General features: G+C 48.5%; 1 protein-coding gene across 3 annotated transcripts in view; it reads right to left on the minus strand.

Annotated features, from left to right (window-relative positions):
* The window catches only part of LOC139548284 (roundabout homolog 1-like), a 407,179-nt gene that overhangs the window by 129,702 nt on the left and 252,928 nt on the right, over window positions 1–24,549 (minus strand). For all 3 annotated transcript variants that reach the window (XM_071357866.1, XM_071357867.1, XM_071357868.1), the window contains one exon: window positions 2,797–2,954. In XM_071357866.1, the coding sequence (XP_071213967.1) occupies window positions 2,797–2,954 (158 nt within the window). The remainder of the gene's footprint in view (window positions 1–2,796; window positions 2,955–24,549) is intronic.

The raw sequence follows: 24,549 nt of genomic DNA on the forward strand, positions 1-24,549 counted from the left end.
GGTAGAACTAAGAACAGATATAGTCCATGGTTCACTCCAGACGTGACTGCCCTTGACCAGCACAAAATCATCCTGTGGCATACTGCATTAGCATCGAATAACCCCGGCGATATGCAACTTTTCAGGAAAGTCAGGAACCAATATACACAGTCAGTTAGGAAAGCAAAGGCTAGCTTTTTCAAGCAGACATTTGCATCCTGTAGCACTAATTCCCAAAAGTTTTGGGACACTGTAAAGTCCATGGAGAATAAGAGCACCTCCTCCCAGCTGCCCACTGCACTGAGGCTAGGAAACACTGTCACCACCAATAAATCTATGATAATCGAGAATTTCAAGAAGCATTTTTGTACGGCTGGCCATGCTTTCCACCTGGCTACCCCTACCAACAGCTCTGCACCCCCCGCAGCAACTTGCCCAAGCCCCCTCCCCCGCTTCTCCTTCACCCAAATCCAGATAGCTGATGTTCTGAAAGAGCTGCAAAATCTGGACCCCTACAAATCAACCGGGCTAGACAATCTGGACCCTCTCTTTCTAAAATTATCTGCCGAAAATGTTACAACCCCTATTACTAGCCTGTTTAACCTCTCTTTCGTATCGTCTGAGATCCCCAAAGATTGGAAAGCTGCTGCGGTCATCCCCCTCTTCAAAGGGGGAGACACTCTAGACCCAAACTGTTACAGACCTATATCCATCCTGCCCTGCCTCTCTAAAGTCTTCGATAGCCAAGTTAACAAACAGATCACCGACCATTTCGAATCCCACCGTACCTTCTCCACTATGCAATCTGGTTTCTGAGCTGGTCATGGGTGCACCTCAGCCACGCTCAAGGTCCTAAACGATATGATAACCGCCATCGATAAAAGACAGTACTGTGCAGCCTTCTTTATCAACCTGGCCAAGGCTTTCGACTCTGTCAATCATTCTAATCGGCAGACTCGACAGCCTTGGTTTCTCAAATGCCTGCCTCGCCTGGTTCACCAACTACTTCTCAGACAGAGTTCAGTGTGTCAAATCGGAGGGCCTGTTGTCCGAACCTCTGGCAGTCTCTATGGGGGTGCCACAGGGTTCAATTCTCGGGCCGACTCTCTTCTCTGTATACATCAATGATGTCGCTCTTGCTGCTGATGATTCTCTGATCCACCTCTACGCAGACGACACCATTCTGTATACATCAGGCCCTTCCTTGGACACTGGGTTAACAAACCTCAAAAAAACAAGCTTCAATGCCATAAAACACTCCTTCTGTGGCCTCCAACTGCTCTTAAATTCAAGTAAAACTAAATGCATGCTCTTCAACCGATTGCTGCCCATATCTGCCTGCCAAACTAGCATCACTACTCTGGACGGTTCTGTCTTAGAATATGTGGACAACTACTAATACCTAGGTGTCTGGTTAGAATAGTAAACTCTCCTTCCAGACTCACATCAAGCATCTCCAGTCCAAAATTAAAACTAGAATCGGCTTCCTATTTTGCAACAAAGCCTCCTTCACTCGTAAAACTGACTATCCTACCGATCCTTGACTTCGGCGATGTCATTTACAAAATAGCCTCCATCACTCTACTCAGCTCACTGGTCACCATAGCAACACCCACCCAGCACGCGCTCCAGCAGGTATATTTCACTGGTCATCCCCAAAGCCAACACCTCTTTGGCCGCCTTTCCTTCCAGTTCACTGCTGCCAATGACTGGAACGAATTACAAAACTAACTGAAGCTGGAGACTAATATCTCCCTCACTAACTTTAAGCATCAGCTGTCAGAGCAGCTTACCAATCACTGCACCTGTACACAGCCCATCTCTAAATAGCCCACCCAACTACCTCATCCCCATATTGGTATTTTAAGTTTTTGCTCTATTATTACCCCAGTATCTCTACTTGCACATCATCATCTGCACATCTATCACTCCAGTGTTTAATTGCTATATTGTTAATATTTCGCCACTATGGCCTATTTTTTGAATACCTATTACATTTGCACACACTGTATGTAGATTTTTCTATTGTGTTATTAAATGTTTGTTTGTTTATCTCCATGTGTAACTCTGTGTTGTTGTTTTTGTCACACTGCTTTGCTTTATCTTGGCCAGGTCGCAGTTGTAAATGAGAACTTGTTCTCAACTGGCCTACCTGGTTAAATAAAGGTGAAATAAAAAATAAAAATAAACTGTCTGAAGCTCAATCCACCCTACACACTCAGCCAGTCAGAGATATCAATCACACAATCACTTCCTCCACCATATACTGTAACTACCTATAGGGAAAGTGCAGATAGGTATATGGTGGAGGCAGTGGGCCCCATCAAGGTCAGCTCTCTACTGCTCTACTCAGCAGCAGCAGGGGGGTGATTGATACTGCTGATCCCTTCACTACACTCTGAAATAAAACACACTAATTGGTGGCTGGCTTCGAATGCTGTATAAATCAGATATAGAGAGGGAACGTTTCCACTCCCTCCGTGTTGCAGAGACCAACTTTCCTCTTTTTCATTAACTTTTTCATTTCATCATAGTAGTGAGTGTTTGTTCTACTGGCTGATCTTACTCAGCAGGATCCTAATCAATGGTCTGCTGCTTGACTAATGAACCAAGACTAATTCTGGGTCTCTCACATTAAATGTTAGAACAACTGCAGTTATACATCACTATTGGTGAAACAACAGGGGCCAAATCAATCAATGTGAGGTTTAAACAAACATTGATATAGTATCAAATACTTTGATGAACATAACTGCACAATCTCACTCACACATGCAAAACTCACACATATACACACATATAACCAGTTCCACTCACAGTGATTCGTTCATCTCTGTCATCAATGTTGGCACCGTCCTTCTTCCAGGATATGCTAGGTTCAGGATGCCCGCGAGGGGGCATACACTCTAGGACTGCAGGCTCGCCCGCTGCCACCATTATATCAGCAGGGTTCTGTCTGAAGTCATCACGTAGTACTGCAGAAAGAGAGGAAGAGAAAGGGTTAACGTGAGGTCGGCACTGGCAGAGATTAGCTTTGACACAAAGGGCATAATAACACCAAAACCAGTCACTCCAGTTAGACAGAAACGTAGATTTGACATGCATTGTGTCATCTACAGACCACAACACTGATCTACAGCAACAACATAATGACAAGAGGAAACCGCCACAGTGTTACCATAGCCTATAATTGGGGACTGTCACCGATCCGTCACAACGTGGACAAGGCCGCAGTGACCACTTCTATCAGAGTAGACTATAAATAACCAGGGATTGTCATACCACGATTGGCTGGACCACTGGCCACAGCATGTGCGTCATACACCTACCCACAAGGCCTTGTTGACAATGTGCTCTATACCAAGGGTGATATTATGCATCCACACATGAGAAGTGCTTTGACCAACCATCTCCCCTCTTTATCACATCACATTGTCTCTCTGTTCAGCCTAATGACATGGGGTATAAGACATGCCTCCGAACACACACATCATCCCCTCATCATCGCCCCTTCATCACATATCGCTTTCACTTCCTGTTTATACATAAAACCCTGACAGTGGCTAATGTATCTTGTAGTTGCATTACAACTCGTCAACAGGTATTCCCACCACTTTTGGACAGGATTTTCATCTGTATTGATTTTCTGTAATGTAAAAATATACCACTCCCATCGCTGGAATCAAACCCACTCTTATAGACAGTCAGAGAAGCATTTTCCCAGATAAAAGGCCCATTAGTATGGGGGTATAGAAGCCGTCTGTCTAATAGATAAGGACAACAGTGCCGAACTAATGTGACAGAGGGAAAAGGCGTTTTACGGGAACAAATTATCTCATTCAGCCTGACTACAGCATCATAGTACCGCAGCATCATTTAAACACTACGGACATTAGAGACAGTGTTCTTTATCTACACTAAATGAAGAGAACACAAACCACATACTATACTCTACAAAGTGCACTACTTTTGACTAGAGTTCTCATCAAAAGTAGTGCACTAAGCACTCTATGAAATGTATACCCCAGTAACTCAGTCCAGTAACAATTTGGAAAAGTATGTCACAGCAGCATTGTAAAAGCTGAGAGGCAGGATGGTTGTGGGTTGCTATCAGAGGGTCAGAGCCTAGCTAATTCCTCTCTGCCTCCCCAGCGGTAGTTGAAGATAAACTGGAGAGATTTACGAGAGGACAGAAGGTAATGAAAAACCAACAACCCTTCATCTATAGACGGCGTGCCAGTAATCACTTTCCCAGCTCGGGTGTATCTGTCTGTACACACACACACAACATGTTCTCATAAACTAAAGGCTGAAATCCTAGTCAGCCTCAAGTATGCAAGGTCGGCACAATGTGTGCCTATATATGACAGTGTTTATGAGTGTTTATGCATGTGAGCCATGCATGTGTGTGTACGTGTCTCTACTCATGTGAAGGTGTGTGTGTATGTGTGTTTGTCTGTGTGTGAGCATGTGTATGCACACATGTGAATGTGTGTGTGGAATATGACCTTCTCCTCTCCACCATCTCATTGTCTCACTCCCCTGAACCTGCTCCTAGTCACCATGGTGCACCTCCTCCACCTCCCAACTCCTATAATTGGGGACTGTCACCAATCCGTCACAACGTGGACATGGCCGCAGTGACCACTTCTATCAGAGTAGACTATAAATAACAAGGGATTGTCATACCACGATTGGCTGGACCACTGGCCACAGCATGTGTGTCATACACCTACCCACAAGGCCTTGTTGACAATGTGATCTATATCAAGGGTGATAGCGTGCATCCACACGAGACGTGTGCAGAGAGTGTGGATGCAACTCCCTCTGAACATGCTTCTAGTCACCTCCTACACCTCCCTCCACCCCACACAGATCAAAGACAGGCTCACGCCAGGAAACACCAACCTCCTGAAAGCCAACAAAATCCTTTAAGCACTTAATTGGCCATCGCTGCACCGAGCTGAGATACCCCTCTCTCTCTGCCTGCTTCTTGTAACTTCCCAGCATGAGGGAGTGGGTTTATGTACGGCAGAGTGGAGGGGAACCCAATCCCCCTGTAGGAAATGGCTTTAAGAGGGAGATCTATAGGAAGTAATGGTTTCTCCAGGCTTCTCTAGTTAATCAGACCCAACACCTTGTCACGGACAGCAGCAGAACACTGTATGAGCAGCAGAACACTGTATGAACAGCATAACACGGTATGAGCAGCAGAACACTGTATGAGCAGCAGAACACTGTATGAGCAGCGGAACACTGTATGAGCAGCAGAACACTGTATGAGCAGCATAATACTGTATGAGCAGCGGAACACTGTATGAGCAGCGGAACACTGTATGAGCAGCGGGACACTGTATGAGCAGCGGAACACTGTATGAGCAGCGGAACACTGTATGAGCAGCGGAACACTGTATGAGCAGCGGAACACTGTATGAGCAGCGGAACACTGTATGAGCAGCGGAACACTGTATGAGCAGCGGAACACTGTATGAACAGCGGAACACTGTATGAGCAGCGGAACACTGTATGAGCAGCGGAACACTGTATGAGCAGCATAACACTGTATGAGCAGCGGAACACTGTATGGGCAGCAGAACACTGTATGGGCAGCAGAACACTGTATGAGCAGCAGAACACTGTATGAGCAGCAGAACACTGTATGAGCAGCAGAACACTGTATGGGCAGCGGAACACTGTATGAACAGCGGAACACTGTATGAGCAGCGGAACACTGTATGAGCAGCGGAACACTGTATGAGCAGCGGAACACTGTATGAACAGCGGAACACTGTATGAGCAGCGGAACACTGTATGAGCAGCGGAACACTGTATGAGCAGCGGAACACTGTATGAACAGCGGAACACTGTATGAGCAGCGGAACACTGTATGAGCAGCAGAACACTGTATGAGCAGCGGAACACTGTATGAGCAGCAGAACACTGTATGAGCAGCATAACACTGTATGAGCAGCATAACACTGTATGAGCAGCGGAACACTGTATGAACAGCGGAACACTGTATGAGCAGCAGAACACTGTATGAGCAGCAGAACACTGTATGAGCAGCGGAACACTGTATGAGCAGCGGAACACTGTATGAACAGCGGAACACTCTATGAGCAGCAGAACACTGTATGAGCAGCAAAACACTGTATGAGCAGCGGAACACTGTATGGGCAGCGGAACACTGTATGGGCAGCAGCACACTGTATGACCCCCATCACAACGCAGGTCTCCACATGTGGTTTACCTGACTCTAAAGCAATGGGATTTGTGTATTTCTTATCTCTTGTTGCTAGGCAGAAGCATTGTTATAACAATATGACATCCTCCATGGAAATGCAGGTGTGCAAAAGGAATTTAAAGTATTTATTTATTTCTAACTAGGCAAAATACTCCTACTCCTCCACATAGCCTAACAACCCTCCAGCTGAGTTGTGAATGTGCTCCTGAGTGCAGGTCAAAACAGACAGGGTCGTGCCGCTGAGAAAGAGGAGGATATAAACATAAACATCAGCTTCACTAGAACACTGGCTCCATCTGTACAGGCAAGGCCAGCCAGATCGACATATCCTGATCAGAGATGTTGTGTGAGTCAAAGCCTTGAAAAGTGCCGCAATGTCCTCCCACTGAAAGATAGCTATTCACACTCCAAACATTAACAAGGCTACATACAGAGAGACACTCTTCTCAACTAGAGAACACTAGAGGAGAGGAGACTAGCGAACACTGGAGGAAAGGAGACTAGAGGAGACTAGAAAACAGTAGAAGAGAGGAGACTAGAGAACACTAGAGGAGAGGAGACTAGCGAACACTGGAGGAAAGGAGACTAGAGGAGAGGAGACTAGAGAACAGTAGAGGAGAGGAGACTAGAGGAGAGGAGACTAGAAAACAGTGGAGGAGAGGAGACTAGAGAACACTAGAGGAGAGGAGACTAGAGGAGAGGAGACTAGAGAAGACTAGAGGAGAGGAGACTAGAGGAGAGGAGACTAGAGGAGAGGAGACTAGAGAACACTGGAGAAGAGGAGACTAGAGAACACTGGAGGAGAGGAGACTAGAGAACACTAGAGGAGAGGACACTAGAGAACACTGGAGGAGAGGACACTAGAGAACACTGGAGGAGAGGAGACTAGAGAACACTAGAGGAAAGGACACTAGACAAGACTAGAGGAGATGAAACTAGAGAACACTGGAGGAGAGGAGACTAGAGAACACTAGAGGAAAGGACACTAGACAAGACTAGAGGAGATGAAACTAGAGAACACTGAAGGAGAGGACACTAGAGAACACTGGAGGAGAGGACACTAGAGAACACTGGAGGAGAGGAGACTAGAGAACACTGGAGGAGAGGACACTAGAAAACACTGGAGGAGAGGAGACTAGAGAACACTAGAGGAAAGGACACTAGACAAGACTAGAGGAGATGAAACTAGAGAACACTGAAGGAGAGGACACTAGAGAACACTGGAGGAGAGGACACTAGAGAACACTGCAGTAGAGGACACTAGAGAGCACTAGAGGAGAGGACACTAGAGAACACTAGAGGAGAGGAGACTAGAGAACACTAGAGGAGAGGAGAGAAGAGAACACTAGAGGAGAGGACACTAGAGAACACTGGAGGAGAGGACACTGGAGGACACTAGAGGAGAGGAGACTAGAGAACACTGGAGAAGAGGTCACTAGAGAACACTGGAGGAGAGGACACTGGAGAACACTGGAGGAGAGGAGACAAGAGAACACTAGAAAAGAGGAGACAAGAGAACACTAGAGGAGAGGACACTAGAGAACACTAGAGGAGAGGACACTAGAGAACACTAGAGAGGACACTAGAGAACACTAGAGGAGAGAAGACTAGAGAACACTTGAGGAGAGGAGACAAGAGAACACTAGAGGAGAGGACACTAGAGAACACTAGAGGAGAGGACACTAGAGAACACTAGAGGAGAGGAGACAAGAGAACACTAGAGGAGAGGACACTAGAGAACACTAGAGGAGAGGAGACTAGAGAACACTAGAGGAGAGGAGACAAGAGAACACTAGAGGAGAGGACACTAGAGAACACTAGAGGAGAGGACACTAGAGAACACAAGAGGAGAGGAGACAAGAGAACACTAGAGGAGAGGACACTAGAGAACACTAGAGGAGAGGAGACAAGAGAACACTAGAGGAGAGGAGACAAGAGAACACTAGAGGAGAGGACACTAGAGAACACTAGAGGAGAGGAGACAAGAGAACACTAGAGGAGAGGACACTAGAGAACACTAGAGGAGAGGACACTAGAGAACACTAGAGGAGAGGAGACAAGAGAACACTAGAGGAGAGGACAATAGAGAACACTAGAGGAGAGGAGACAAGAGAACACTAGAGGAGAGGACACTAGAGAACACTAGAGGAGAGGAGACAAGAGAACACTAGAGGAGAGGACACTAGAGAACACTAGAGGAGAGGAGACAAGAGAACACTAGAGGAGAGGAGACAAGAGAACACTAGAGGAGAGGACACTAGAGAACACTAGAGGAGAGGAGACAAGAGAACACTAGAGGAGAGGACACTAGAGAACACTAGAGGAGAGGAGACAAGAGAACACTAGAGGAGAGGACACTAGAGAACACTAGAGGAGAGGAGACAAGAGAACACTAGAGGAGAGGACACTAGAGAACACTAGAGGAGAGGAGACAAGAGAACACTAGAGGAGAGGAGACAAGAGAACACTAGAGGAGAGGAGACAAGAGAACACTAGAGGAGAGGACACTAGAGAACACTAGAGGAGAGGAGACAAGAGAACACTAGAGGAGAGGACACTAGAGAACACTAGAGGAGAGGAGACAAGAGAACACTAGAGGAGAGGACACTAGAGAACACTAGAGGAGAGGAGACAAGAGAACACTAGAGGAGAGGACACTAGAGAACACTAGAGGAGAGGAGACAAGAGAACACTAGAGGAGAGGACACTAGAGAACACTAGAGGAGAGGAGACAAGAGAACACTAGAGGAGAGGACACTAGAGAACACTAGAGGAGAGGAGACAAGAGAACACTAGAGGAGAGGAGACAAGAGAACACTAGAGGAGAGGAGACAAGAGAACACTAGAGGAGAGGACACTAGAGAACACTAGAGGAGAGGAGACAAGAGAACACTAGAGGAGAGGAGACAAGAGAACACTAGAGGAGAGGACACTAGAGAACACTAGAGGAGAGGAGACAAGAGAACACTAGAGGAGAGGACACTAGAGAACACTAGAGGAGAGGAGACAAGAGAACACTAGAGGAGAGGACACTAGAGAACACTAGAGGAGAGGAGACAAGAGAACACTAGAGGAGAGGAGACAAGAGAACACTAGAGGAGAGGAGACAAGAGAACACTAGAGGAGAGGACACTAGAGAACACTAGAGGAGAGGAGACAAGAGAACACTAGAGGAGAGGACACTAGAGAACACTAGAGGAGAGGAGACAAGAGAACACTAGAGGAGAGGACACTAGAGAACACTAGAGGAGAGGAGACAAGAGAACACTAGAGGAGAGGACACTAGAGAACACTAGAGGAGAGGAGACAAGAGAACACTAGAGGAGAGGACACTAGAGAACACTAGAGGAGAGGAGACAAGAGAACACTAGAGGAGAGGACACTAGAGAACACTAGAGGAGAGGAGACAAGAGAACACTAGAGGAGAGGAGACAAGAGAACACTAGAGGAGAGGAGACAAGAGAACACTAGAGGAGAGGACACTAGAGAACACTAGAGGAGAGGAGACAAGAGAACACTAGAGGAGAGGAGACAAGAGAAACTTAGAACTGGATTATCCCTGGGGATGGATAGAGATGGAGAGAGAGAGAGAGAGAAGGAAGGCTGGTGAGAGCTGGCATCCTCTAGTGTTTACAGCAGCACAACTCAGTGACCTCGCTGTCCTCCTCCCCCTGACACCTTTCCTCCACAAGCACAGCTGACTACCGCACATCACAGTGCAGCGGGCAACCCTGGCCACCTGCATGGGGAGAAACAATCTTACGAGAGAGAGAATTGGAGAGGGGGAAATAAAGAAAGAAAGAGAGAGAATGATGGATGAGGGACTGGAGCGAACCTCTAACTCTTTCACCAGAATCACAGTCAGATCCGTAGCCAAGAGAGGCTGCCTCTGGTCTCCTGGTCTCTCTGTGAGATCCTCTGTCCCTGTTCTGATTGGAACGGGAGGGAGGGAGGACGGGATGGAGGGCCCTGCTGTGTGCTGTCCTGCATGTTTTTGGGATAATGAGCCTCCACTACCATTCTCCCTCCCCCCCTCTCTCCCTCCCGTGAACCTACAGCTGTCCCCTACCAGATAATGTTTCCTGGGTCCTTAACTGGAAGACCAAGCACAGTGTGAATGGGTGTATATTTGTGTGTGCCTTGCCTGTCTTAATATGTGGGTCACACAGGTTCCAGCATGAAGACACATCTTTGTCCTTCCTGGCTCTACTCACTGTGCTGCTGATGTGATGATGGGAGGCAACAGAATGACTGTCAGTCAGACAGTGTCTTTCTACGGGCATTGGAAGATATTCTCTATAGTTATAAACTATCTATACCGAACAAAAATATATATTTCATAGATTGTACAGTTCATAGAAGGAAATCAGTCAACTGAAATAAATTCATTAGGCCCTAATTTATGGATTTCTCATGATTGGGCAGGGGCCCAGCCAATAATAATTAGTTTTTTCACACAAAATGACTTTATTACAGATAGACATACTCCTCAGCACATCCTCTAAAATGAAGTTGGTGGTGGCTTATGGTGGAGAAATGAACATTCAACTATCTGGCAACAACTCGGTTGGACATTCCTGCAGTCAGTATGCCAATTGCACACTCCCTCAAACTTGAGACATCTGTGGCATTGTGTTGTGTGACAAAACTGCACATTTTAGAATTACCTTTTTATTGTGTAATGATCATGCTGGTTAATCAGCTTCCTGATATGCCACATAAATAGTGTGTGATAATCAATCTACTATCTTTACCTTTTAAGAATGGTGTATCAATAGTTAAATAAATGCTTAGTTAAATAAAGGTTCAATTAAATATGTTGCTGCGTTGCTGATTAAAGAGAAAACTCTCATCTTAACAGGGCTCCTCCCGAACGTTTTGACAGACAGTTGGCTGAAGAGAGAGCAGGCATTGGTAGGATGCTGCAGTGCAGCCATTGGTATGATGCTGCAAGGCTTCTGTCTGGTCTGCAGTGGGAAACATCTTCAAGGCTCTGCCTGGCTCTGCAGTGGGAAACATCTTTAAGGCTCAGCCTGGCTCTGCAGTGGGAAACATCTTTAAGGCTCAGCCTGGCTCTGCAGTGGGAAACGTCTTCAAGGCTCAGCCTGGCTCTGCAGTGGGAAACGTCTTCAAGGCTCTGCCTGGCTCTCCAGTGGGAAACATCTTCAAGGCTCAGCCTGGCTCTGCAGTGGGAAACATCTTCAAGGCTCTGCCTGGCTCTCCAGTGGGAAACGTCTTCAAGGCTCTGCCTGGCTCTGCAGTGGGAAACATCTTCAAGGCTCTGCCTGGCTCTGCAGTGGGAAACATCTTTAAGGCTCAGCCTGGCTCTGCAGTGGGAAACGTCTTCAAGGCTCAGCCTGGCTCTGCAGTGGGAAACATCTTCAAGGCTCTGCCTGGCTCTCCAGTGGGAAACGTCTTCAAGGCTCTGCCTGGCTCTCCAGTGGGAAACATCTTCAAGGCTCAGCCTGGCTCTCCAGTGGGAATCGTCTTCAAGGCTCAGCCTGGCTCTCCAGTGGGAAACGTCTTCAAGGCTCAGCCTGGCTCTGCAGTGGGAAACATCTTCAAGGCTCTGCCTGGCTCTCCAGTGGGAAACGTCTTCAAGGCTCTGCCTGGCTCTCCAGTGGGAAACATCTTCAAGGCTCTGCCTGGCTCTGCAGTGGGAAACGTCTTTAAGGCTCTGCCTGGCTCTCCAGTGGGAAACATCTTCAAGGCTCTGCCTGGCTCTCCAGTGGGAAACATCTTCAAGGCTCTGCCTGGCTCTCCAGTGGGAAACGTCTTCAAGGCTCTGCCTGGCTCTCCAGTGGGAAACATCTTCAAGGCTCAGCCTGGCTCTCCAGTGGGAAACGTCTTCAAGGCTCGGCCTGGCTCTGCAGTGGGAAACATCTTTAAGGCTCTGCCTGGCTCTCCAGTGGGAAACGTCTTCAAGGCTCTGCCTGGCTCTGCAGTGGGAAACATCTTTAAGGCTCAGCCTGGCTCTGCAGTGGGAAACATCTTCAAGGCTCTGCCTGGCTCTCCAGTGGGAAACGTCTTCAAGGCTCAGCCTGGCTCTCCAGTGGGAAACGTCTTCAAGGCTCTGCCTGGCTCTCCAGTGGGAAACGTCTTCAAGGCTCTGCCTGGCTCTCCAGTGGGAAACGTCTTCAAGGCTCAGCCTGGCTCTGCAGTGGGAAACATCTTCAAGGCTCTGCCTGGCTCTCCAGTGGGAAACGTCTTCAAGGCTCTGCCTGGCTCTCCAGTGGGAAACGTCTTCAAGGCTCTGCCTGGCTCTCCAGTGGGAAACATCTTCAAGGCTCAGCCTGGCTCTCCAGTGGGAAACGTCTTCAAGGCTCGGCCTGGCTCTGCAGTGGGAAACATCTTTAAGGCACTGCCTGGCTCTCCAGTGGGAAACGTCTTCAAGGCTCTGCCTGGCTCTGCAGTGGGAAACATCTTTAAGGCTCAGCCTGGCTCTGCAGTGGGAAACATCTTCAAGGCTCTGCCTGGCTCTCCAGTGGGAAACGTCTTCAAGGCTCAGCCTGGCTCTCCAGTGGGAAACGTCTTCAAGGCTCTGCCTGGCTCTCCAGTGGGAAACATCTTCAAGGCTCAGCCTGGCTCTCCAGTGGGAAACGTCTTCAAGGCTCGGCCTGGCTCTGCAGTGGGAAACATCTTTAAGGCTCTGCCTGGGTCTGGATCTGTCTCTAACATAACTGTACAGACCTGACCAATCACTCCCCAGGTCCACAGTAGCACACTAGAGCTGAGCACAGGCTACCTCAAATAACTATGATCATCTCTTATAGTGGAGACTCCCTAAGAGAAGGTTTTCAACTTGTCCTCTCTGCTCCTCAAACCCATGGGTTCTCCTATTCAACCACTAGCCCTCTCTGCTCCTCAAACCCATGGGTTCTCCTGTTCAACCACTAGCCCTCTCTGCTCCTCAAACCCATGGGTTCTCCTGTTCAACCACTAGCCCTCTCTGCTCCTCAAACCCATGGGTTCTCCTGTTCAACCACTAGCGCTCTCTGCTCCTCAAACCCATGGGTTCTCCTGTTCAACCACTAGCCCTCTCTGCTCCCCAAACCCATGGGTTCTCCTGTTCAACCACTAGCCCTCTCTGCTCCTCAAACCCATGGGTTCTCCTATTCAACCACTAGCCCTCTCTGCTCCTCAAACCCATGGGTTCTCCTGTTCAACCACTAGCCCTCTCTGCTCCTCAAACCCATGGGTTCTCCTGTTCAACCACTAGCCCCCTCTGCTCCTCAAACCCATGGGTTCTCCTGTTCAACCACTAGCTCTTCAAACCCATGGGTTCTCCTGTTCAACCACTAGCCCTCTCTGCTCCTCAAACCCATGGATTCTCCTGTTCAACCACTAGCCCCCTCTGCTCCTCAAACCCATGGGTTCTCCTGTTCAACCACTAGCCCTCTCTGCTCCCCAAACCCATGGGTTCTCCTGTTCAACCACTAGCCCTCTCTGCTCCCCAAACCCATGGGTTCTCCTGTTCAACCACTAGCCCCCTCTGCTCCTCAAATCCATGGGTTCTCCTGTTCAACCACTAGCCCTCTCTGCTCCTCAAACCCATGGGTTCTCCTGTTCAACCACTAGCCCCCTCTGCTCCTCAAACCCATGGGTTCTCCTGTTCAACCACTAGCCCTCTCTGCTCCCCCCCACACACTCACTCCCACACACTCCCTGGGAAATTGAAACCAGATGCTGAAATGTCAAATTAAAATGAGATTCCAGTGCGCTTTCGACATTAATGAAAATGAAGACTTAATGCAGCACACAAGCCTGAACGGGATGATCAAATGAGCTTTGTTCAGAGGAAATTAAAGGGATTACAGTAAGCCCCCCCCCACAAATCTGCACCAGTATTAAAAAAAGACCCATTGCATACAAAAACAAACCTGGAAGAAACACAGGAAGCTGGATTGATCTGCCTTCGGTTTGCAGCATTTCCTCAAAACAATAGTCAGAGTGAACATGACTAAACACAGAAGAAGAAACAATAGTCAGAGTGAACATGACTAACCACAGAAGAAGAAACAATAGTCAGAGTGAACATGACTAACCACAGAAGAAGAAACAATAGTCAGAGTGAACCTGACTAACCACAGAAGAAGAAACAATAGTCAGAGTGAACCTGACTAACCACAGAAGAAGAAACAATAGTCAGAGTGAACATGACTAACCACAGAAGAAGAAACAATAGTCAGAGTGAACCTGACTAACCACAGAAGAAGAAACAATAGTCAGAGTGAACATGACTAACCACAGAAGAAGAAACAATAGTCAGAGTGAACATGACAAACCACAGAAGAAGAAACAATAGTCAGAGTGAACATGACTAACCACAGAAGAAGAAACAATAGTCAGAGTGAACATGACTAACCACAGAAAAAGAAACAATAGTCAGAGTGAACCTGACTAACCACAGAAGAAGAAACAATAGTCAGAGTGAACTTGACTAACCACAGAAGAAGAAACAATAGTCTGAGTGAACATGACAAACCACAGAAGAAGAAAGACAGAAAAAGGAAAAGTGTCCGAGAGCAACTGGAGAGGGGAGGAGGAAGGGGAGGACAGAAGCGTTTTGTTGCATGTCCTGGAAGGGAAGTGAATGTGTTGTACAGTGCTGGTCCTCCCTCCTCTCCTCTTGTCTTCACAAGGATAGTATTGCTCCTGTTAAAGTTAACAAATGGTCTTGATTTGGGGAAGGCGAGGAGCCACAAGGCACGGCTATACGTCGCTGTCCAAACATGGCAGCCCATAAATAACAGAGGGATTAGAGGTGGAGCAACAGAGAGAGGAGGAGAGGAGTGAGAGACTCCACAGCAAACAATGAATATGAAATGAGTAATCACTCCCAGATGTGCATGCTGTTACTTAAGAGTGGGATTCTTTTGGCCTCATGTGGACACAGTAGGCAAATATCTCTCTCTCTCTCTCCATCTATCTCTCTCTAAATAAAGACAAAAATAACTAACTAAGTCTTTTTGAGCTCATTCTGTTTTCTGCCAGGCTGTTTCCTGCCAGGCTGTTTCCTGCCAGGCTGTTTTCTGCCAGGCTGTTTTCTGCTAGGCTGTTTTCTGCTAGGCTGTTTTCTGCTAGGCTGTTTTCTGCTAGGCTGTTCTCTGCTAGGCTGTTCTCTGCTAGGCTGTTCTCTGCTAGGCTGTTCTCTGCCAGGCTGTTTTCTGCCAGGCTGTTTTCTGCTAGGCTGTTCTCTACTAGGCTGTTCTCTGCTAGGCTGTTCTCTGCTAGGCTGTTCTCTGCCAGGCTGTTTTCTGCCAGGCTGTTTTCTGCTAGGCTGTTCTCTGCTAGGCTGTTCTCTGCTAGGCTGTTTTCTGCTAGGCTGTTTCCTGCTAGGCTGTTTTCTGATAGGCTGTTTCCTGCTAGGCTCTAATATGCTAGGCTGTTCTCTGCTAGGCTGTTTTCTACTAGGCTGTTTTCTACTAAGCTGTTCTCTGCTAGGCTGTTTTCTGCTAGGCTCTTCTATGCTAGGCTGTTCTATGCTAGGCTGTTCTATGCTAGGCTGTTCTATGCTAGGCTGTTCTCTGCTAGGCTGTTCTCTGCTAGGCTGTGATACGTAGTGAGAGCTCCCATATAGAAACTCTCCATCTCCCCTCCAGCACTGCCCTATGGGTCCCACACCTCCTGCTCTTTCACTCTGTATTGATCTATATATGTATCCCTCTCTCTCCCCCCTCAGCTGCTGATGTCCTTTTCCTTGCCCCCAGCTCCCATTCTCCCAACAGTTCACATCAAAGATAGGCCCCCACCCATGGGGTGTTAAGCCCTGCCCCCCCAAACCCCAGGCTGGTTGGGGCAGTACGGATCCAGTAAATTTGCCAAAGGCTCAGTGTGAGTGTAAGTGTGTGTGTGTGTTAAACCCCTCTCACAGCCCCACGGCTGTCTTCTCCTCCTTCTATCTCCCTCCTTTCCTCCCTCCATCCCTCTCCCTCCTTCCCTACTGACCCCACCACCAGAGAGATGAGATTGGACATGGCAGCTTCCTCTTTCTCTATTTATCTCATTCCTGTGCTGTGAGCTCATGCCCTCTCTGCTCTCTCCCTCCTCACAGACACCCTATACATAGTGCTCAGGTCCCAGGGAGCATGACCTGTAGATCAGTAAGGGCTAGGGGTCCTGGTGTTATGAACAGGGCTAGGGGTCCTGGTGTTATGAACAGGGCTAGGGGTCCTGGGGTTATGGACAGGGCTAGGGGTCCTGGGGTTATGGACAGGGCTAGGGGTCCTGGGGTTATGGACAGGGCTAGGGGTCCTGGTGTTATGAACAGGGCTAGGGGTCCTGGTGTTATGAACAGGGCTAGGGGTCCTGGGGTTATGGACAGGGCTAGGGGTCCTGGGGTTATGGACAGGGCTAGGGGTCCTGGGGTTATGGACAGGGCTAAGGGTCCTGGGGTTATGGACAGGGCTAGGGGTCCTGGGGTTATGAACAGGTCTAGGGGTCCTGGGGTTATGGACAGGGCTAGGGGTCCTGGGGTTATGGACAGGGCTAGGGGTCCTGGGGTTATGAACAGGGCTAGGGGTCCTGGGGTTATGGACAGGACTAGGGGTCCTGGGGTTATGAACAGGGCAGTATGCTGAGGTTATGTAGAATAGATACAAACAGACAGGAAGAGAGAATAGAGATCTCCAGCAGAGTGGGAGGGGAGTGTACCCATGATGTATGGATACTACATATGGTTGAGCGAGTGGGTTGCTTAAAGTGGTCTTAAGTTTAATAAAGTTTCAACTTTCAACATCAGTTCCCAAGAGATTATGCAACATTTTTCCTTACTATATTGTCCATGAATGAAACTGGTCCACAGAGTGGCATTGGTTACAAACTTTCAAAGGCCCACGTGAGCGGTCTACCACAAGACCCCCGCAGACTGACAGTAAATATGTCACAGTGAGCAGATAAAGACATGGAGCATCAACAAGCCTTTAGACTCTGCACCTGTAGACCACAGGAGGCTGCTGAGGGGAGGACGGCTCATAATAATGTCCATAACGGAACAAATGGAATGGCATCAAACACCTGGAAACCATATTTTGATTTATTTAATACCCTTCCACCTATTCAGCTCCAGTCATTACCATGAGCCTGTCCTCCCCAGTGAAGGTGCCACCAACCTCCTGTGGTGTATACTCTGTATACTGTGAGGTCATTGAGATGAGACATAACCTCTGTGTGTTTGAAGTTGATAAGTGTTAATATTAGGGTTAGGGTTATGGTAAGGGTTCAGTCAGCCCAAGGATCCCTCTTAGCATTTACAAAAACCACTGTGGGAGCAGACTGAGAAGTGATGTCATAGAGAGGGGACAGGATTTCCAAATGAACTATGTTAAACAATCTAAGCCATGACAATAAACTGTGTAGATCCCTTTGTAAATAAACAAGCCATGGGTAAATGTGACCCAAAATATTATGTTACCGTCAATATTTTGACAAGCATACATATCCATATTGATATAATAATGTATTGTATGGACAAACTCATCTGTCATCTTCTTCCAAGCATCCATCTATGTTTAAGCATTTCACCATTTGGTAATTAGTTTGAGGGTGAACGTTTGACAGTCTGTTTTGATCCTAATCCAGAGGTTGAGCTACACATGTGGGGCTAGCTAACAGATATACACATCCTCAGTCAAGCCATCTGCTGCTGAAGGGAGAGGAGTGAAGCTGGCATCATTCCCTCTCTGCTGTGAGTGTGGTGATGGTTATGAGAGCGGTATGGGCACCTGGAATGTGTTGTGAGAGTGTTTCCAGTCCAAGCCTCGGGCTTGTACCCTGCATGGAAGATGGCTGCCCGGACCTTTCTGTCACACAACAGAGGATATCTCCACACTAGTCAGGCATACAGCGAGGCTGGGGAGAGTCCAGGTAGGAGGGGGACTGGCAGACTGCAAACCTGGCTCAGACCACTTCATTTCTTTACAATTACAACGCAAGCATGCACACGCACACACACACACACACACACACACACACACACACACACACACACACACACACACACACACACACACACACACACACACACACACACACACACACACACACACACACACACACACACACACACACACACACACACACACACACACACACACACAGAGGAGAGGAAGCCCTGCCCCACGGTCCTGCAGACAGACAGAGAGGCCATTGAGTGACTGTGTTTGTTTAAATGGTCATAAGTGTTCTCTTCCGGCTGGTGGTACAGAGAGACGGTGTTGGGTTGGGTGGACATGGGGAGAAGCAGGGACGGTGTTGGGTTGGGTGGACATGGGGAGAAGCAGGGACGGTGTTGGGTTGGGTGGACATGGGGAGAAGCAGGGACGGTGTTGGGTTGGGTTGGGTGGACATGAGGAGAGACAGGGACGGAGTTGGGTTGGGTGGACATGGGGAGAGACAGGGATGGAGTTGGGTTGGATGGGCATGGGGAGAGGCAGGGAAAGATGGTGTTGGGTTGGGTGGACATGGGGAGAGGCAGGGACTGTGTTGGGTTGGGTGGACATGGGGAGAGGCAGGGAGAGATGGTGTTGGGTTGGGTGGACATGGGGAGAAGCAGGGACGGTGTTGGGTTGGGTGCACATGGAGAGAGGCAGGGAGAGATGGTGTTGGGTTGGGTGGACATGGGGAGAGACAGGGACGGTGTTGGGTTGGGTGCACATGGAGAGAGGCAGGGAGAGATGGTGTTGGGTTGGGTGGACATGGGGAGAGACAGGGACGGTGTTGGGTTGGGTGCACATGGAGAGAGGCAGGGAGAGATGGTGTTGGGTTGGGTGGACATGGGGAGACAGGGACGGTGTTGGGTTGGGTGGACATGGAGAGACAGGGACGGTGTTGGGTTGGGTGGACATGGAGAGACAGGGACGGTGTTGGGTTGGGTGCACATGGAGAGAGGCAGGGAGAGATGGTGTTGGGTTGGGTGGACATGGGGAGACAGGGACGGTGTTGGGTTGGGTGGACATGGAGAGACAGGGACGGTGTTGGGTTGGGTGGACATGGAGAGACAGGGATGGTGTTGGGTTGGGTGCACATGGAGAGAGGCAGGGAGAGATGGTGTTGGGTTGGGTGGACATGGGGAGACAGGGACGGTGTTGGGTTGGGTGCACATGGAGAGAGGCAGGGAGAGATGGTGTTGGGTTGGGTGGACATGGAGAGACAGGGACGGTGTTGGGTTGGGTGGACATGGGGAGAGGCAGGGAGAGATGGTGTTGGGTTGGGTGGACATGGAGAGACAGGGATGGTGTTGGGTTGGGTGGACATGGGGAGAGGCAGGGAGAGATGGTGTTGGGTTGGGTGGACATGGAGAGACAGGGATGGTGTTGGGTTGGGTGGACATTGGGAGCGGTAGCGAGGGCAGAGTGCCGGGTATGCAGGTTTATATGAGTGACTGAGTGACTTGGCACCTTTTAGTTCAATAAACAGAGGCTGTTTGATTGGAGTGCTGGGGAGTGGTAGCTGGACTAAAATAAAGAAATCGTTTTGTTTTTCGAGGGCTGATGTACTGGCAGGAGCCTAGAGCCCCCCCCTTTACAACCCTCTCCCCTGACAGATAATTGAATTTAGCAAGCAGCAACAGCATCACAGTAAGAAGACCTGCCACCAGACAAACTACGTAACAAACATCTGCAGCAGATTATCACATTTCCATTTTATGATAGAAAAAACACAAGAGAAACAGTTTACGGGCCATTTACTGAACAGTCAGCTCCTACAGTACATATCTGCATATGCAAGTAATTAACAGGCAGTTTGGAGCTGAAAGGGAACCTGTTACCATTAGTTATATGTTGTGGAATCACCCCATCAGGCACTATGGTTACCACCCGCTCTCATTCATTTGTATACAGCACTTTCCTCATAAGGGATTGGCTGAGGTGAATCCAATACTCTGTTTACACAACTTGATCCAATCGCATTCCTCCTGACGGCGCTCTGGGGAGTTTGATAGCTTGAAACCCTCAGTTTATCAGTAAATCTGGGTAAATGTGTCTTCTAAGGTCAAACATAAATAATACATCACTTTTGGGGGGCAGGACTACTATAACGATTTCACATAACTGCTGCGAGAAAAGGCATGGACATTTCTGATAAACAAAATGACAGAATATGTTGACTGTGTTGGCCCTGATCCAGTGTTCAACAGTAAAGGTCTTCAGTGGCTGGAGGCCTGACTGTACATGGATATGCCAACAATATATACTGTAGTATTCTAGCCCTCTAGTCTCTTCACCCCTGCCCAGATATTGTAGACTTCTTGCCAGCCCAGATATTGTAGACTTCTAGCCCTCTAGCTCTCTACCCAGCCCAGATATTGTAGACTTCTAACCAGCCCAGATATTGTAGACTTATAGCCCTCTAGCTCTCTACCCAGCCCAGATATTGTAGACTTCTAACCAGCCCAGATATTGTAGACTTATAGCCCTCTAGCTCTCTACCCAGCCCAGATATTGTAGACTTCTAGCCCTCTAGCTCTCTACCCAGCCCAGATATTGTAGACTTCTAACCAGCCCAGATATTGTAGACTTATAGCCCTCTAGCTCTCTACCCAGCCCAGATATTGTAGGCTTCTAGCCATCTAGCTCTCTACCCAGCCCAGATATTGTAGACTTCTAACCAGCCCAGATATTGTAGACTTATAGCCCTCTAGCTCTCTACCCAGCCCAGATATTGTAGGCTTCTAGCCATCTAGCTCTCTACCCAGCCCAGATATTGTAGACTTCTAGCCAGCCCAGATATTGTAGACTTCTAGCCAGCCCAGATATTGTAGACTTCTAGCCAGCCCAGATATTGTAGACTTCTAGCCATCTAGCTCTCTACCCAGCCCAGATATTGTAGACTTCTAGCCATCTAGCTCTCTACCCAGCCCAGATATTGTAGACTTCTAGCCAGCCCAGATATTGTAGACTTCTAGCCCTCTAGCTCTCTACCCAGCCCAGATATTGTAGACTTCTAGCCAGCCCAGATATTGTAGACTTCTAGCCAGCCCAGATATTGTAGACTGCTAGCCCACTCTCTCCCTGGAGGAGTAGAGAACCCATCGCATGCAGCCCACTACCCGCCTGTGAAGTGGGACGAGGGAAACTCCTGCGTTGTGCAAACATGCACACACACAATACACTGTACCAGCACACACACAATACACTGTACCAGCACACACACAATACACTGTACCAGCACACACACAATACACTGTACCAGCACACACACAAAACACTGTACCAGCACACACACACAGTACACTGTACCAGCACACACACAATACACTGTACCAGCACACACACAATACACTGTACCAGCACACACACAATACACTGTACCAGCACACATACAATACACTGTACCAGCACACACACAATACACTGTACCAGCACACACACAATACACTGTACCAGCACACACACAGTACACTGTACCAGCACACACACAATACACTGTACCAGCACACACACACACTACACTGTACCAGCACACATACAATACAGTGTACCAGCACACACACAATACAGTGTACTACCAGCAGCAGCGAGCCAGCAGCAGCGAGCCAGCAGCAGCGAGCCAGCAGCAGCGAGCCAGCAGCAGCGAGCCAGGTCTAACAGGCAGGTCTAATTAGCTGAGCTTTGTTGTGGTGCTGCAGTTACTGAATACTGCATGTCTGGGGGTTCTCAGACCCATCATATCCCCTCTTACCATAACAATTAAGAAGCAATCCATTGTTTGTATAAATGTGTCTATGTGTGTGTGTGTGTGTGTGTGTGTGTGTGTGTGTCTGTTGCAACTCATCTATTGTGACAGTGAGAGCTGCTGTTGGCATTCTCTGTGTCTGTAGTCACACTTTGCTGGAAGTGTTATCTAATTAGTGGCTCTTTATTTCTGTGAACATTAAATCTCTTTCTATTTCTCCCTGGCTGTTTCTCTCACACACGCACACACACACACACACACACACACACACACACACACACACACACACACACACACACACACACACACACACACACACACACACACACACACACACACACACACACACACACACACACACACACACACACACACACACACACACACACACACACACACACACACACACACACACACACACACACACACACACACACACACACAGGTATTTATTCAGTATGGTTTCTTGTAGTGTAATAGAACATCTTGGTCTAACAGTCCTTTACTCATAGACTCCTCCCCCAGGCACACACACAGACACACTACCGTAGAGCATCCGAATCCATCTCTGTGGTCCACACACGGTCCCCCTGTCTCTCTCTCCCTGCTGCCGGTGCTGTTTGTGAGCATGAGTCCCCCAGATGCCTGCCTGTCTGTCTGTGTGGCCCCACCACCACCCACCATTCAGCATCTGCAATGAGGGCCTTATTATAACAATCTTCCCAATTAACATTCCTGGCCCCTAGAGCCCCACTCTCAACCCCCCTCCCGCCCGCTGACCCCCTCAATCCCACCAACCCCCCTCCCGCCTGCCAACCCCCTCGCGCCCACCGACCCCCTCCATCCCACCGACCCCCTCCATCCCACCTAACTACCTCTTCCACCCCAGCCCTCTCACCCCCACAACCACAGCACAGAGAGCACAGCTGTGGAAGGCCCGGAGCAACCACCAGACCCCTGGATGTGGCTAGGGCAGACGGAGGGAGAGAAGGAGGGGGGTTATTCCCTAGCTGTTCCTGGGAAACAGGATAGGAAGGTGTGTATAGTGTTGGGGAAGTAGAGGGGGAACGCAGGGCAGATTGTGTGTGTGTCTGCGCGTGCATACCCGTGTCTCGAGGGAGGTGTATAATATGAGTTAGTAGTACAGGAAGAGTGTGTTATGGTTTGTGTTCTGTGCAGTCATTGTGAGCCTTCATAACGTGACGGGATACGCAGTGATTTACTGTAGTGTCACTGGTTTGGGGAAGACAGCCTGTGATCCAGAGCAGGGAAACTGTAAGAGTCTGACAGCTGTATCACTGACGCTGCTGGAGGAATGACCTCCACAAAGACAGCCCGCTTCCCCACTGAGCACCATTAGACCCTGCATTCACCCTCTAAAACATCCCTCTATCCCTGTGTACTGGAAGAAAACATCCCTCTATCCCCGTGTACTAGAAGAAAACATCCCTCTATCCCCGTGTACTGGAAGAAAAACATCCCTCTATCCCCGTGTACTAGAAGAAAACATCCCTCTATCCCCGTGTACTGGAAGAAAAACATCCCTCTATCCCCGTGTACTGGAAGAAAAACATCCCTCTATCCCCGTGTACTGGAAGAAAAACATCCCTCTATCCCGTGTACTGGAAGAAAACATCCCTCTATCCCCGTGCACTAGAAGAAAACATCCCTCTATCCCCGTGTACTAGAAGAAAACATCCCTCTATCCCCGTGTACTGGAAGAAAAACATCCCTCTATCCCCGTGTACTAGAAGAAAACATCCCTCTATCCCCGTGTACTGGGAAAAAAACATCCCTCTATCCCCGTGTACTAGAAGAAAACATCCCTCTATCCCCGTGTACTGGAAGAAAACATCCCTCTATCCCCGTGTACTAGAAGAAAACATCCCTCTATCCCCGTGTACTGGAAGAAAACATCCCTCTATCCCCGTGTACTGGAAGAAAACATCCCTCTATCCCCGTGTACTGGAAGAAAACATCCCTCTATCCCCGTGTACTAGAAGAAAACATCCCTCTATCCCTGTGCACTAGAAGAAAACATCCCTCTATCCCCGTGTACTGGAAGAAAAACATCCCTCTATCCCCGTGTACTGGGAGAAAAACATCCCTCTATCCCCGTGTACTAGAAGAAAACATCCCTCTATCCCTGTGTACTGGAAAAAAAACATCCCTCTATCCCCGTGTACTAGAAGAAAACATCCCTCTATCCCTGTGTACTGGAAAAAAACATCCCTCTATCCCCATGTACTAGAAGAAAACATCCCTCTATCCCCGTGTACTAGAAGAAAACATCCCTCTATCCCCATGTACTAGAAGAAAACATCCCTCTATCCCCGTGTACTAGAAGAAAAACATCCCTCTATCCCCGTGTACTAGATGAAAACATCCCTCTATCCCCGTGCACTAGAAGAAAACATCCCTCTATCCCCGTGTACTGGAAGAAAAACATCCCTCTATCCCCGTGTACTAGAAGAAAAACATCCCTCTATCCCCGTGTACTGGAAGAAAACATCCCTCTATCCCCGTGCACTAGAAGAAAACATCCCTCTATCCCCGTGTACTGGAAGAAAACATCCCTCTATCCCCGTGTACTGGAAGAAAACATCCCTCTATCCCCGTGTACTAGAAGAAAAACATCCCTCTATCCCCGT

The sequence above is a fragment of the Salvelinus alpinus genome, chromosome 21 (genome assembly GCF_045679555.1).
Source record: "Salvelinus alpinus chromosome 21, SLU_Salpinus.1, whole genome shotgun sequence".
Classification (NCBI taxonomy): Eukaryota; Metazoa; Chordata; class Actinopteri; order Salmoniformes; family Salmonidae; genus Salvelinus; species Salvelinus alpinus.